Source organism: Podarcis cretensis (assembly GCF_951804945.1).
Source record: "Podarcis cretensis genome assembly, chromosome: 2".
Lineage (NCBI taxonomy): Eukaryota > Metazoa > Chordata > Lepidosauria > Squamata > Lacertidae > Podarcis > Podarcis cretensis.
In genome coordinates, this window is record NC_137171.1 from 121573844 (window position 1) to 121590049 (window position 16206).

The 16206-nt window shown below is 47.2% G+C and overlaps 1 protein-coding gene and 1 long non-coding RNA gene across 2 annotated transcripts in view; both read right to left on the reverse strand.

Moving 5' to 3' along the window:
- LOC307207901 (antigen peptide transporter 2-like) overlaps positions 1 to 10223 on the reverse strand; it is a 58623-nt gene extending 48400 nt beyond the window's left edge. Inside the window, exons 1-6 of the mRNA XM_079962207.1 lie at positions 10121 to 10223; positions 6502 to 6999; positions 5035 to 5149; positions 4568 to 4698; positions 3516 to 3721; positions 1522 to 1719 (exon numbers count right to left, since the gene is read on the reverse strand). Coding sequence (XP_079818333.1) covers positions 1522 to 1719; positions 3516 to 3721; positions 4568 to 4698; positions 5035 to 5149; positions 6502 to 6988 — 1137 coding nt within the window. The 5' untranslated portion in view covers positions 6989 to 6999; positions 10121 to 10223. The remainder of the gene's footprint in view (positions 1 to 1521; positions 1720 to 3515; positions 3722 to 4567; positions 4699 to 5034; positions 5150 to 6501; positions 7000 to 10120) is intronic.
- Positions 1 to 15794, reverse strand: part of LOC307209129 — a 64194-nt gene extending 48400 nt beyond the window's left edge. Inside the window, exon 1 of the long non-coding RNA XR_013835319.1 lies at positions 15735 to 15794. This is a non-coding gene — a long non-coding RNA (uncharacterized lncRNA). The remainder of the gene's footprint in view (positions 1 to 15734) is intronic.
- Between the last annotated feature and the right edge of the window lie 412 nt (positions 15795 to 16206).

Here is a 16206-nt window from a genome sequence, read left to right on the forward strand (position 1 = left end):
TCGTGATTTCCCCCGTCCTCTTGTTTCTATTTTGGAGCTTCCGGCTGGGCTATGACAGAGGACCGCTCTGCCCAACCCACTGAAGGCCTTTTGGCAAGCAATGCTCAGTTTTAAAAGTTTTTAAAGGAAAAACACCACAGAGCAGGGAGGTCTTCAGAGTGCACTTAAAGGTCTGGAAGAAAGGGGGCCATGTGCCCCCCACCTAGAAGAGCATCCCACGTCTGTGGGGTCACCAGTACAAAGACCCTTTCACCGACCAGCCTGATTTATCCCACTGGTAGGTATATGAGAAGGGGCGCGGGTGGCGCTGTGGTCTAAACCACTGAGACCAAGGCTTGCCGATCAGAAGGTCAGCGGTTCGAATCCCTGCGACGGGGTGAGCTCCCGTTCCTCGGTCCCTGCTCCTGCCAACCTAGCAGTTGGAAAGCACGTCAAAGTGCAAGTTGATAAATAGGTACCGCTCCGGCGGGAAGGTAAACGGCGTTTCCGTGCGCTGCTCTGTTTCGCCAGAAGCGGCTTAGTCCTGCTGGCCACATGACCCAGAAGCTGTACGCCGGCTCCCTTGGCCAATAAAGCGAGATGAGCGCCACAACCCCAGAGTCGGCCACGACTGGACCTAATGGTCAGGGGTCCCTTTACCTTTTTAGGTATATGAGAGGGGATTGTAGGATGTTGAATTCCCCATGCCTGCCTGTGGGCCTAATTCTGCCCCCTGCCATACCTCCTCACCCTGTACATCCATAAACAAACTGGCCAGTATGAAGACACTACAGTGGTACCTCAGGTTAAGTACTTAATTCGTTCCGGAGGTCCGTTCTTAACCTGAAACTGTTCTTAACCTGAAGCACCACTTTAGCTAATGGTGCCTCCTGCTGCTGCTGCGCCGCCAGAGCACGATTTCTGTTCTCATCCTGAAGCAAAGTTCTTAAACTGAAGCACTATTTCTGGGTTAACAGAGTGTGTAACTGAAGCGTATGTAACCCGAGGTACCACTGTACAAGCGACCTGAAGTATAGGTGGATTCCTATGAGGCAAGACACTGTGATAACAGCAAGAACCTTTATTACACTAACAGAACTGGACCACAGGGGCAAAACAACTGCTTATATACATTTCTGAAGGCCTGGCCCACTCCCACCATGATTGGCTGTCTATACTTCTAAGCTGCAAATCATGACTCAGAGTTTAAGGCCCAATGGCAGAGGCCCAAATCCTGAAACGTTCTGTGATTGGATATCATGTATCGAATCCGAACACAGGAGCTCAGAATCCTTAGTCCAGACCCAAGCTCAGGCAAACACAGACCACTGAATACATAACACCACCAACGCTCGATATTCCCACGTGAACAGTGACCTTGAAAAAGCTGCCTGGGATGCCAAGCTGATTGGACAATGGAAGAACGAAAGAAAGGGGTGCCGTTTCCAGAAAGCTCTCCTGCCACTGCTCTCCTTGGGAGAATGCTTGTCCCCTTTCTGACCCCCCCAAGCCTCTCCCCTACACAAGACCCCAAGGACTCACCCGTCTGAGGAGCAAGTAGACGGCCCTCTCCCAATCTCTCCGGTCCTTCAGCCGGTGGGTCTCGGCCAAGGCCGCATCGTAGCGCTCAGACTCCTCCTCCTCGGTGGCGAAACTGCGCACCGTCTCCACGGAGGAGACCGTCTCCCGCACCACCTCCCCAGAACGTGCCAGGGAGTCCTGGATCGCCTGCAGAAGAACCTGCAGAAAGCAAAAGAGAGGGCAAAGGGGAGAGTTTAGGAGTCTGCGCTAAATGCCAGAGGGGGGCAGACCACTGGGTCTGGCTGCAAGATCCAATTGCTTCAGGCTACGAGCGCACCATTCCTTTAAAGAATGTTCAAAGCCCATTTCCCCCCTCCCAAATGAACACTGGGAACTGTAGTTTATCCCTCACCCCTAACAAACTACACTTCCCAGGATTCCTTTAGGGGTGTGTGCTTTAGCTTACCTTAACATGACTGATTGACAGCAGGGTTCAACAGACTACAGCTCCCAGCATCCCTGACCATTGGCCTGCTGGTTGGGGCTGATGGGAGTTGTAGTCCAACAGTCTCTAGAAGGCACCAAGCTCCTTATCTCTGGTCCACAACATTACCAAATCCAAAGAGACCAGCAAATCGGCAATAACTCCGTTCCATCCCGTTTATTTTAAAATATTTATATACTCCCTGTCACGTAAAAAAAAAAAAATCCAGGCAGCATAGAAAAATAAAAACCAAGCAGCAGTGGAAATATTCAATGTGCTAAACACAGACAAACGTAACAAAAGTTTAAAAATCATAACAGCTGGCCTCACAAGCAGAGTCAAACACAAAGGCTCCTTGGGTAAGATCACTTCTCTTTTTTTAACAATAATTTTTATTAGTTTTCAATTACCATAATCCAGTGGTAGCCTCATTATAACATTGCCAAATTATAATACAAGTTGTTGTTGTTGTTTAGTCGTTTAGTCGTGTCCGACTCTTCGTGACCCCTTGGACTAGAGCACACCAGGCACTCCTGTCTTCCACTGCCTCCCGCAGTTTGGTCAAGCTCATGTTGAGAACACTATCCAACCATCTTGTCCTCTGTCGTCCCCTTCTCCTTGTGCCCTCCATCTTTCCCAACATCAGGGTCTTTTCCAAGGAGTCTTCTCTTCTTATGAGGTGGCCAAAGTCTTGGAGCCTCAGCTTCAGGATCTGTCCTTCCAGTGAGCACTCAGGGCTGATTTCCTTCAGAATGGAGAGGTTTGATCTTCTTGCAGTCCATGGGACTCTCAAGGGTCTCCTCCAGCACCATAATTCAAAAGCATCCATTCTTCGGCGATCGGCCTTCTTGATGGTCCAGCTCTCACTTCCATACATCACTACTGGGAAAACCATAGCTTGAACTATACGGACCTTTGTTGGCAAGGTGATGTCTCTGCTTTTTAAGATGCTGTCTAGGTTTGTCATTGCTTTTCTCCCAAGGAGAAGGCGTCTTTTAATACAATACAAGTACTAATCCCAATCATTCAGGTGCCAAATTATATGATTCGGGTGGCCTCCCGCGTGCTAGAACTGATGGGTTTGATGATTTGCTTTGTTTCTGCATTCCAAAATCTCATCCATCTAAATTACACTCTAGTCAAAATAACAATCCCTTATTCAACAACTGCAATATTAACGACATCCACTCGTCTTGACACATTAAATGATTTATAAACCCATAGGTGAAGCATTCAAACTATATATCCCTCTTCCTCCTGCTTGTGTCAGTTATTCTGTTTGTGGTATTCCTTCCTGTCCTTGTAGAATGTTATGTCTATCTATTCCCACTTCTCACATCCACACCATATATTTATAAAGCACCCTTACAGCAGTCATGGCTTCCCCAAAAGAATTCTGGGAATTGCCTTTAATATTTCTCTCAAAGGTTTGGAAAACAGGGAACAGCAATCCCTGGCAAGAAGCTCCCCTTTCGTTTCTTGAACTCGCAGCTCCCAGTCTCCCCCCGCCTGCTCCCAAGGGCTCCCTCACCTTGTAGCGGGCATCGTAGACCTTCTGGGCCGCCAGCATGACTGGCACCTCAAAGAGGGTGAGCAACGTCAGGCGCCACGAGAGGCCAAGCATGAAGGCGCAGAGCCCACAGACCTTGATCAGGCTGCGGAGGAAGATGTTGGCGTTGAGAGGCACCCAGTCGCTCATCATGGTGGTGTCTCTGGAGAGGCGGGAGGTCAGGTCTCCTGTGGGGCGAAAAAAGAGGTCGCTCAGAGCCGGGAGACTGGAGGGATCAAAAGCGCATTCTAATAAAAAATATTTTTTTAAAAATAAAAAAGCTCTGCCCGAGGCAAGACGGATAACAGCAACAACTGGGGGAAAGAAAGACAGAACATCTTGTAAGGACAGGAAGAAACTCCTCTTTCTCTCTATTGTTGATTGTTGTGACTATTGCTTTCTGTGCATGAGAAAGTGAAAAGAAAAACACTTTTAAAAGAAAAGGATGGAAAGGAGAAATAGTTGGTGGATTAGCAGATGGAGGGATGGAGAGAACGACCGATAGATGAATCAAGTCCTTTGATGAACAGATGAAGGAAAGAAGACGCTCTTGATGAACTAGAACTCCCATTATCCCTGCCCACTGGGCATGCTGGCTGGGGCTGATGGGAGTTGGGGTCCCATAATATCCGGAGGGCACCAGGATATTCCTTACCTCTGAACTCGGCAGCAAAAACAAACATGAAAAGAGTTGCCCACTTGAATGGCTGAAGCAGGATCTTGGGAGACCCAAGTTCATATCCTGGAAAGCCTCACATCTTGGCGTTCCTCATGGAGCCTCAGTTATGCAACCCATAAAATGGGAATATTTAAGGCCCGGTCATAACAGAGGTGTTGCAAGGAGGAACCACCACAAGTGCTCTGTACGTGCACTTAGACGCATAGCTGCCAACTTTTCCCTTTTATTGCGAGGAATCCTATTTGGAATATGGGAATTTCTCTTTAAAAAAGGGAAAAGTTGGCAGCTATGACTAGAAGACACTCAGGGATCTGGAGTGAAAGGCAGGCCTGGGTTTGGAGCTAGGGGCTCTCACCTGTTTTCACCTCCTGGAAGAACGCCAGGTCTTGCCGGACGAGAGAAGAGAAGAGGCAGCTTCGGATCCGGATGATGGCCTGGGAAGAGGACATCGTGAAGAGTCCCCCCCGTGCGCCGGCAGACAGCGAGCTGGAACAGAAATGGAGACTGCTCTACAAAAGGAAACCGTGAATGTCTGAGTCCCACTCTGGAGGGTAGGAATCAAAATGGCAAAATCGGAGTTTCTGGGGCACCCCCCAAGATGTGATCACCTTTTTGAGTCACATTCTGGAAACATGGGGGCTTTCCTTTGCAGTAGAAAGCAGTTCTCCAAGCACCCCCTTCCCCCCCGAACTGCTTTCTGAATTCAATTTAATTCCAAAGAAATAATTTAACTCCCCAGATTATGAGAAAATTGCACACACCCCAGCCGAGCCAGGGCTCCTTTGTTTTTTGGGCAGGGGGTGTTGTCAGGAAGAAACCCACCTTCCGAGCGACACCAGGCACATGAGGAAGATGGCGGACGAGAAGGCATCCGAGTCGTACTTCTTGCCCAAGATGTCAATCAAGCTTCCCGTGTAGTAAGGGATGAAGGTTTCACCTGCAGAGAGTTTGCGCTTTGAAAACAGGGAGGGGGGACTCTTTGGAAACAGGAGGAGCCCATTCACCCCGTTGACACCTCCCTGCACAGACAGGCAGACCTTCTCCAAGATTTCAGGTGGGGGGCATGGCTCCATCTGAAATTGAGCTAATTAATTTTTATTTGTTTTCAAACTTATAACACATCAAAACCAAAGTACAGTGGTACCTCAGGTTAACTACTTAATTCGTTCCGGAGGTCCGTTCTTAACCTGAAACTGTTCTTAACCTGAGGTACCACTTTAGCTAATGGGGCCTCCTGCTGCTGCCACACCGCTGGAGCCCGATTTCTGTTCTCATCCTGAAGCAAAGTTCTTAACCTGAAGCACTATTTCTGGGTTAGCGGAGTGTGTAACCTGAAGCATATGTAACCTGAAGTTTATGTAACCCAAGGTACCACTATAAACTTAATTTAATACATTCTTTTTTCTAAAAATGGGTTTCCCACACTCTTAGATATATTCCATTTCTTCCCCTTCTACATGTTATTTATTTTACAGATTTATCTCTAATTTAGGGTTCCCATATTGCAAAAATTGTTTAGCAAAATCACACACAAAAAACTATTTTTAAGGAAATTTGCCAAAATCTATACTTCCTAAATTGGCCAAATCCCGGCTGTGTCCTGGAAATTCCAGACGCATGGCAGCCCTGCTCTAATTAACATCAATTTTCCGGCAAACTCCTCATTCCTCAGCTGTCCCTTTACCAACTCATGCATGTAGATAAAACAAAATGATATCAAATAACGACGAGTGAGGTCATAGTAATTTAAATCTTTCATTCTTCTTTCCACCCTGAATTATCCCTCAGTTTCCAGCCTCTGCCTGTTTGTGCGAACCTTTTGAGCGGAGAGTCTTCCTTTCCGTACACAAACCAGATTATTTCCTTTCCCTGTTCAGTCATTGTTATTGAGTTATAACCTCTCAAGGCCATTATTTACATTTCACTGGCAATAAAGCTTTTACAGCCTGTGTGGAAAGGAGGTGTACCAAACATACGGTCTTCTATTTCCAAATAATATGTACTGTGGTACCTTGGGTTAAGTACTTAATTTGTTCCGGAGGTCCATTCTGAACCTGAAACTGTTCTTAACCTGAAACACCACTTTAGCTAATGGGGCCTCCCGCTGCCACTGTGCTGCCGGAGCGTGATTTCTGTTCCCATCCTGAAGCAAAGTTCTTAACCCGAGGTACTATTTCTGGATTAGCGGAGTCTGTAACATGAAGCGCATGTAACCCGAGGTACCACTGTATGTATCTCTCTCACTTCCCACTTCTCTCTCACACACGCATGCAAACCAACCCTACTCACAAAGCACAGCCGTGGTAAGGAAGAAAAACGCCCCTGCGAGGTAGGACACATCTGGGCGGAAGAGCTTCACCAGCTTCCAGAGGGTGGCCTTGTCTTCTCCTCCCTTGTTCTCCTCCTCCTCCCTTTGCCCCAGGACGTCCCAGATGAAGTGGGCCAGAACCACTGCCCCATAGCCCAGCAGGAGCCAGGACCGAGGGGCTGACGACAGCAGGAACGGAGGGTCTCCAAAGCAGCGCCCCACGGCGAGATAGAGGGGCTGCAGCAGGCTCACAGCAGCCAGGCCTGCGAGGGGCATCTGGGAGGGCCAGGCCAGGGAGAGGAGCCCCCGAGCCCCACAGAGAACCAGCAGGCGCAGAGCCGCCTCCAGCCAGGCCGCAGGGACCCCCAGGGAGGCCAAGGCGGAGCGCTGGAGATCTAGCAAGGGGAGGAGGACCAAGTCGCACAGGATGAGAGGGACGGCCAGCTTCAAGGGGGCAGGCAGCATCATGGCGGCCGAGTCTGGGGAGAGAAGGAATGGCCAGGTGTAATTAACAGTCTGAAGTGTGAGAGAGAGTTTGTGCAGGGAGAATCTCAGCAGCCTAACCCACACTTTACTGCCACCGCGAGTGCTGGAAGGGAGACCTGCTCCCTGCTGCAAGGCCCACTTCCACCTGGCCTAAAAGAGGCTCCTGGGAGGCCACTGGGACATTGCTGGGTTGGGGCAACTGGCTAAAATGTTTTAAAAGGTACCAATTTTGGTTCCTCTGTTTTAGTTTTGTTAGGTTGGTGTTGGTTAAATTTTTACTTGGGGTTGGCATTTATTTTGAGTATAACTGTAAACTATTGTTGTTGTTGTTGTTGTTATTGGTTTTTATTGATTTATTGGTTTGTTTGTTGCTTGTATAGAATATATATATATATATTAATGTTTGAGGTTTCATTGTGTTTTTAAATATGTTGCAAGCTGCCCAGAGTGGCTTGGGAAACCCAGCCAGATGAGTGAGATATGAATTGAACACCACCACCAACAATAATAATAATAATACAGTTGTTGTACTACAACAACAACAACAACAACAACACAGTTGTACCTAGGATCACAAATGCCTTGGCAGTTGAACGTTTTGGCTCCCAAATGCCGCAAACCTGGAAGTGAGTATTTTGGTTGCAAACGTTCTTTGGAACCTGAACGGCTGGCACGGCTTCCGATTGGCTGCAGGAAGCTCCTGCAGCCAATCGGAAGCTGCGCTTTGGTTGTCGAACAGTTTCGGAAGTCGAACGGACTTCCGGAACGGATTCTGTTTGAGTTCTGAGGTACGACTATAATACGACGTCAAGGAAATAAACAACTACAATGGTACCTCAAGTTACATACGCTTCAGGTTACAGTCGCTTCAGATTACAGTCTCCACTAACCCAGAAATAGTACCTCGGGTTAAGAACTTTGCTTCAGGATGAGAACAGAAATTGTGCTTCGGCAGCGCGGCAGCAGCGGGAGGCCCCATTAGCTAAAGTGGTGCTTCAGGTTAAGAACAGTTTCAGGTTAAGAACGGACCTCCAGAACGAATTAAATACTTAACCCAAGGTACCACTGTATCTGACTTTTAGAAGACATCTGAAGGCAGCCCTGTTTAGAGAAGTTTTTAATGTTTGATGTTTTATTGTGTTTTTAATATTCTGTTGGGAGCCGCCCAGAGTGGCTGGGGAGAGCTGGCTAGATGGGCGGGGTATAAATAAATTATTATCATCATTATCACCATCATGATAAAATCTGAGTTCCACCTCCCCATGCAACACTGGAGGGACCGCAACACCCATCAGTGCCAGCCAACATGGACAATGGCTGAGGATACTGGGAGTTGTAATTCAGGGTACCAGGTTGAGGTTCCTCATACCTGGCCTAAAGGGACACCAGGCACAAATCCCACCCTCTGGATGCTTTCTGTCAGTCTCAGTTCCCCATCTGTAAAATGGGCATGGCAGTGACCTCACCAGCAAGTAGCACAATCCTATTTATGTTCACCCAGAAACAACTCCCAGTGTGTTCAATGGAGCCTACTGGGGCTCTGGTGGGTTCTCGCAAGAGCAGCTACTGGATAGCTCAGTTGGTAGAGAATGAAACTCTTAATCTCAGGGTTGTGGGTTCGAGTCCCATGCTGGGCAAAAGATTCCTGCATTGCAAGGGGCTGGACTAATGACCCTCATGGTTCCTTCCAGCCCTACGATCCTATGACTGTTAAGCATTTAGCAAAATAAAAATTTCATTGTGCTTAAGAAGGAGCCAGAGGTAAGCTATCCTCTGGCACTTAGAGAACAATCCTAACATTTAAAACGGCATGAACTTCACAGAACTTCAGCTCCCTGGGAAAAGGGACTGACTGCTAACCTCTTCTGGGAACCGAAGTCTCCTAACAACTCTCTGCAGCCTGAAACTACAGTTCCCAGGAGGCTTTGGGAGAGCACATGACCGTTTAAAGCCGTGGTCAGCAATCTTTTTCAGCTGTGGGCCAGTCCATATTCTACTCATGTAAAACCATTCTACCCACAGTCTACATTCTCCTCATGTAAAAACACCAGGTAGGCCCCACAAATAACCCAGAGATGCATTTTAAATAAAAGGACACATTCTACTCATGTAAAACCATGCTGATTCCTGGACCGTCTCTGGGCCAGATTGAGAAGGCAATTGGGTCGCATCCAGCCCACGGGCCTTAGGTTGCCTACCCCTGGTTTAAAGCAATATTATACAGTACTGCTTAAATGAATAGTGCACATGAGGCCCAAACTGCGGGAGGCAGTGGAAGACAGGAGTGCCTGGCGTGCTCTGGTCCAGGGGGTCACGAAGAGTCGGACACCACTAAACGACTAAACAACAACAAGAAGTTCTTACTGAAATCAAGGGCGCTTCCCCTCCAATAGAGACCTCTGAGTTAGACTGACCAAGACTGCGCAGAAAGTGAAACTATAGTTCCCAGGAGGCTTGGGGAGAGGACATGACCGTTTAAGGCAACAGAATACAGTATTGCTTAAATGAATAGTGCACATGAGGCCCGTTACTCAGAAGTAAGTCCCTACTGAAATCAAGGGCGCTTATTCTCCAATAGAGACCTACCTCTGAGTTAGACTGACCAAGACTGCGCAGAAAGTGATAAAAAAACTTTCAAGACCCAAAAGAAGCCACTTTTCTAACTTGGAGGGGCTTTTCTAGTTTGGGGCATTTTGCTCCGAAGAGACTGGCGGGGCTGCACTTTCTGGAACCGGGTTCTTTCTTGTCACAGTTTTTATTTTCATCTCGGATCAGAAAATAAAACTGAAACGGAATGGTTTTAAAAGGTGGGGAAATATTTATTGTGGGGCGAATTTTTATTGTGTGTTTGTGTGCGTCCCAGCCCTCCTAAAATGGAAAGACACGGATCCGATCCGATCTCAGGGACTACCAGTTATTCTACATCAAGTAAAGCCGCCGCCCCCCCAAAGAAGAAATCAAACATTGCGCGAGAGCCTCTTTTGCAGCATCTCCCCGATTTGCATTGAAAAAACCCCGCACTTGATGCACCACCCCCAGCCCCCCCCTTGATGCCCTTATCCTGGGTCTCCCACCCCACAGCCCTCTGGCCTTCCTCTCCCCTGCCCGCCTTACCTGCCCTCCGGTCTCCCAGGGAGGAACTCAGCTCTTCTGCGCTCGCGGGGGCTCGAACCCGCGCCCACTTTCGCTTTCGAAAGGGGAAATCCAGCCGCTTCCCTTCCCCCGCTTCCGCCGCCAGGGGGAGCCCGCCGCCTGCGCTTTAGACAACCTCCATCGCAAGCTGTTCTCGAACTCTTGGCTGACATTTTCAGGAAAAATGTTTGCTCGCGCCGCTCCCAGTTTTTTTATTGATGCGAAGTACATTGGAGAACGGGACGCAGGTGGCGCTGTGGGTTAAAGCCTCAGCGCCTAGGGCTTGCCGATCTAAAGGTCGGCGGTTCGAATCCCTGCGGCGGGGTGCGCTCCCGCTGCTCGGTCCCAGCGCCTGCCAACCTAGCAGTTCGAAAGCACCTCCGGGTGCAAGTAGATAAATAGGGACCGCTTACCAGCGGGAAGGTAAACGGCGTTTCCGTGTGCGGCTCTGGCTCGCCAGAGCAGCGATGTGACGCTGGCCACGTGACCCGGAAGTGTCTCCGGACAGCGCTGGCCCCTGGCCTCTTAAGTGAGATGGGCGCACAACCCCAGAGTCTGTCAAGACTGGCCCGTACGGGCAGGGGTACCTTTACCTTTACATTGGAGAACAACTCGCAACAGTGCTTGATTTATAGCACAGGACGCAAATACTTTGTAATATGAGTGTGGGGCATCCATAAAGTCTAAAACGGGTAGGCAAACTAAGGCCCGGGGGGGGGGGGGGACTGGATCAGGCCCAATCACCTTCTAATTCCGGCCCGCGGATGGTATGGGAATCAGCATGCTTTTACATGAGTAGAATACATAGCTGTCAACTTTCAGATTTGAAAAAAAGGGACCAGCCTCACCTGTTCCGGGGAGCCTCGAAAATAAGGGATCAGCAGCCTCACCTGTCCCGGGGACAGACAACAGGATATCTAACAATCCGGGATAACAGCGGGAAGCAGCACTGGAGTAAAGGAATTTCCCGCCAAAAAAGGGAAGGTTGACAGCTATGGTAGAATGTGTGCTTTTATTTAAAATGCATCTCTGGGTTATTTGTGGGGCCTGCCTGGTGTTTTTACATGAGTAGAATGTGTCCTTTTATTTAAAATGCATCTCTGAGTTATTTGTGGGGCATAGGATTCATCCTCCCCCCCAAAAAATATAGTCTGGACCCCCACAAGGTCTGAGGGTCAGTAGACTGGCCCCCTGCTGATAAAGTTTGCTGACCCCTGGTCTAAAACAATGCAGCTACAGAAGAAAAGGAATCATTCCCAAAATATAATTATAAACAAATCTCATACCTATCACGTACATTAAGCAGGTATACAGACTGGACAGAAATGTGATCTTGCAGTATCACTTTATGCTCTTGCTCTCATTTGGAAATGATATCTATACTGAACAACTCCCTGCTAGATTTTATCAGCCCCAATGGGCGGGGATCAAAGTCAGACCCTCCAGGTGTCCCTCTTGGGTCACCTCCTGCATCCCCAGAACCACACTGCCCCTGACGAGATCCAGAGTGGTCCAGAGGTGACCTCTGAGGTGTCTTCTCAAACATCCTCAGGCTGGGCAGAGAATGAGGAGCTCCAGCGGGCATTCGGACCCTCCTCGTGGCAATGGCAGTTTCCTCCAGACCCTCTTTCTGTCTCGATACCTTCAAGGTTCCAGTTCTCCAGCCTGGTTCATGGAGCTTCAGGTCCAGGACAACCAGCTGCTGTTCTCTGGGGCTCCACCCTGGGCCTCCCATGATGCCCTGGGGCAGTGAGTTGAGAAACAGGCTGGAGGGGGAGGAAGAAGGAGCTGAAGGGGGAAACGGAGAAAGTGGGGAACTGAGAAAGAGGTAGAGAGGCTGAGGGGATGGGGTGTAGCGACTCTTCTACAGGAGATGAGAGGGACTGATCCTGCTGACAGAGTGTGGTTGGGGGTGACCAAGGCAGGGTTGCCCTGAAAGTCCACAATCCCAGGAGGAAGTTCTCCCACTGAGAACTGCACTGGCTCCCGGTGGAGTACAGGGTCAGGTTTAAGGTGCTGGTTTTGACCTTTAAAGTCCTATGCAGCCTAGGACCCACGTACCTAAGGGACCGCCTCTCCTGGTATGCCCCGTGGAGGACCTTAAGGTCCACAAATAACAACACTTTGGGGGTTCCAAGCCTCAAGGAGGTTAGATTGGTTTCAACTAGGGCCAGGGCCTTTTCAGCTCTGGCCCCAACATGGTGGAACGCTCTGTCACAAATGACTAGGGCTCTGCGGGACTTGACATATTTCCTCAGGGCCTGCAAGACAGAGCTGTTCCACCTGGCCTTTGGTTTGGACTCAGTCTGACCCTTATGTCTCCCTCCCCTTATGGTCTTGATATATCGACTACTTTAAAATGAGGCTGCATTTTAAATTGCATTTTAACCTGTATTTTAAATTTGTTTTGTTCCCCCCTCTCTTTCCCCCCTATTATGTTTTTAATGTGATTTTATTGGTGTTAGCCACCCTGAGCCCGGCCCTGGCCGGGGAGGGTGGGGTATAAATAAATATTATTATTATTATTATTATTATTATTATTATTATTATGGGATGTGGTGGGAAGTTTAAAAAGTCAATGTCGCCCCTTTCTCGAGGTTCATTCCGTTGTTTGAACCAGTTGCGCAATAAACTTTGATCTAAGTCTAGATCAAAGTTTTGCTCCGGTTTGTGGCTTGGACCCCTACCTTTGCTGACCGAGAGAACCCACGGACTCTGCCCGACCAGCTGGGACTGTCGAGTATCCTCACTTCCAGAATTTCCCTAACAGCCTGTAGCCAGTCCATAACCAGATTTACTGATTCCTCGATATTTCTCAGTTTTGGTTCCTGTCCTGTAAGATCTAAAATTTCACTGTAAGTTAACCACTGCTTATCCATATTTATTATTTTACTGGTTGTAGCTTCCACTGGGGATATCTGCAGTGGTGTTTTTCTTTCTAATAAGTTTTTTTACTTTCCTCAAACTCTAAATAGTTTTGTTTTTGTTTTTTTGTTTTTTGATTACGTGATTTGCAAAAGTTTTATATATTTCCGCTTTTCCATACCATAGGTAGGCATACACCCACTTGCACCGATTCCAAAGCTGTAACATATGTGGGAACCGTGACCATTTTTTTGCAATCCGTGACTTGCTTCAACTGGTCCCTTGAAGGATTTCCTAGAAATCCCTTGATTTCCACTTCAGCTGGGGAAGAAAGCAGCCGGCAGGGGGCAGCAGAGGATTGCAAAAAGGGGAAAGCGAGAAAATCCAACTAGGGACTGTGGAGAAATGGAGGAGGATGACTTGTGGCAGAGAGAGAGTGTGAGGGCAGGAATCCACCCTGGAAACAAACACACACCAGTGTTAATGAAGGATGAGTACTTTCTCAGCGAAATCTGCCTCCATTCTTCAACTCCTGTGAAAAATGTCAGTCAAACTTCCGGGTTGGCGCCTCCGGAGAATGGCGGAATTCCTCTGATCGGGAGGAATTCGCTCCGTGGAAATTAGGGTCTGGCCGCCACAGCGAAGGTGGAGACCCACTAAAATCACAGGCGGGAGAAGCCTGTGAACGTGGGATTCGGCTGGCACCTTTTGCACCTCCCCTACTCGCGGGGAGACCCGGTTTCGGGGATCCGGAGCGACGTGGGTTGAGCGGTGCGGTGCTTCGAATTGATTGCTTTTTTCATGGAGTGAAGCCGCATTGCTGTTGCCGGAGAGCGCTGACTTTTTCCTGTGGACAATTTGAGTCTAAACAACTACCCGTGAGTAGAACGGAAAATTGGATTTTTAAACGTCTTAATTTGGCATTGAAACGGGGAGGCTCTAAACAGGAAGTCTGCCTTCCCCTTTTGTAAATAGATTGAAGCAAAGAGCTTGTAAGCTAAAGTCTTGGAAAGTCCTCTGTAAAGGATTAAACTTCCGTCGGCTAAAATTATTAAACCACCTTTGGAAGCAGGAGAAGAGGGGGGAAATTTTGGATCGCGTAAGCCTGCAGGAGAGAGGGAAGAAAGTTAAATTACCACGCTCTGAACCTGGAAACGGGCTGCTAGCAAGACCGACGTTTTGGGAAAGTTAATTGTTGTTGACAGCTAGTTAAATAAGAGAAATACATTGTTTCCATTGTCTCCTTCTGCGTTTAAAAAGGAGTAAAAGTAACTAAAAATTGAAACTAATTTTATTGCTTGAACTGTGCCTAAAAGGATTGATACAAATAGAAATTGTTTCCCTCTAGAGGGAGCCTTTGAAGCTGTTACAGGAGTTGAGCTGGGGGGATCTCCAGCTGCAAGATAAAATATCATGAGAACCAGGGATTGACCTTGGATTGTTTAAGAATGTCGACAGAAGAAGCCTTAGTGACTGCATTTTGTAAGATAAGTGATTCATTGGAACAGCTTCCCAAGAAGATGGACGTGATGACTATTAAAATTGATAATTTGGGTCAAAAAGTGACTAATTTTGGACAAAAAGTGAATATTTATACAGAAACTATTCAGGAATCGACACAGGAATCTATTTTGATATGGCAAACTGTGGAGAACGCGAGGGAGAAAGTTGTTGTTGTTGAACCTAAAGTAATACAAGTGGAGAGGGAGAGAGCCCCAGTCTTACAGAGGCAATTTGATGACTATAAGTTGTTGCCTTCTATGAGTGAATTCAGAGAAAGTCAGATTTTGAGGATTGGAGCCCTGCTTGGACTGGAGAAGGAAAGTTGGATAGATCCCCTCATGCAGGGATTTACTGACCTTTGGGACCTGGACCTGGGTCAGGAGGAGATTGGAGTTGTGGGGACCTTCAGATTTGGAGGAATTTTGAAACACGTCCTGAAACATCTGTTGGATTTTAGTTTTAACTACGGAGATTTGGCTGACCTGTCGAGAAGAAATAAAAACATTGCTAGGTCGGAGCTTCCCCGAGATCTACTCTTCAGCATCAAAGGAAGGAAATTAAGAATAAGATCAGCAGAAGACAAAGTAAAGTGCATGTATAAATATGAAGAAGACATGCAGAAGGGACTTGGAAAAGAGTTAAGAGCCTCGGACAGAAGATCACCAGGTTGATGGACTATATGGAATTGACGGAAATGACTGGCAGAATCCGAGACCAGGGAGAATATTGGGAAAAGTTTAAAGTCTGTTTATAGAAAGATTGTAAAATTAATGAGTGTTAGAAAAATGTTGGAATGAAATTATATGGCTTTAGTAGAAATGTTATAAGGAGTCAAGTATAAATTATTATAGTATTAATGGAAAACAAGGTTAAAATAATTATTATAATAATAAAATAATAATTATAAGACAGAAAATAGAGAAAGATGGAAAGGAGTTGCTGAAACAATTAATAGAATTGGAATACAAAAAGGGAGGTGAGAGGAGGTTGAGGAAACAAGGGAATGAAGGATAAGACATTGAAATGGTATGATGTATGTTTTTAAATTGTTTTTGTTCTATTTTGCTTAGTTTAATGTGTTAATGTTGCATTGTGTATATTGTAATGTATTGTTTTTTCTTTCTTTTTCTTTTTCTTTTTTTTCTTTTGTTGGTAAGGTTTAAAAGAAATAAATATTATTTTTTTAAAAAATGAAAAATGTCAGTCAAGCAGCCTGAGATGCAGTCACTTGAGATTCCTTTGCTAGCTTGGCATGCAAATGAAATTTAGATTATTGTAACTCGCCAAACCCCTTCATGGATCACCTGCCTTGCTGTGGCAAATGGGCTTGAATAACTCAGAGAAGCTGTGAACTATGCTGAGCAGGGCCACCCAAGATGGACAGGTCATAGTGGAGAGTTTTGACCAAATGTGATCCACCTGGAGGAGGAACCGGCAAGCCACTCCAGTATCCCTGCCAAGAAAACTCCATGGACAAAGACAACAGGCATATAAAAGTTACGATGCTGGAAGATGAGCCCCTCAGGTTGGAAGGTGTCCAACATGCTACTGAGGAAGAGTGGAGGACAAGTCAAAGTAGATTCAGAGCTGATGAAGCGGCTGGGCCAAAGCCGAAAGGACGCTCAGTTGCGGATATGCCTGGAAGCGAAAGGAAAGTCCAATGCTGTAAAGAAAAAGATTGCATAGGAACCTGGAATGTA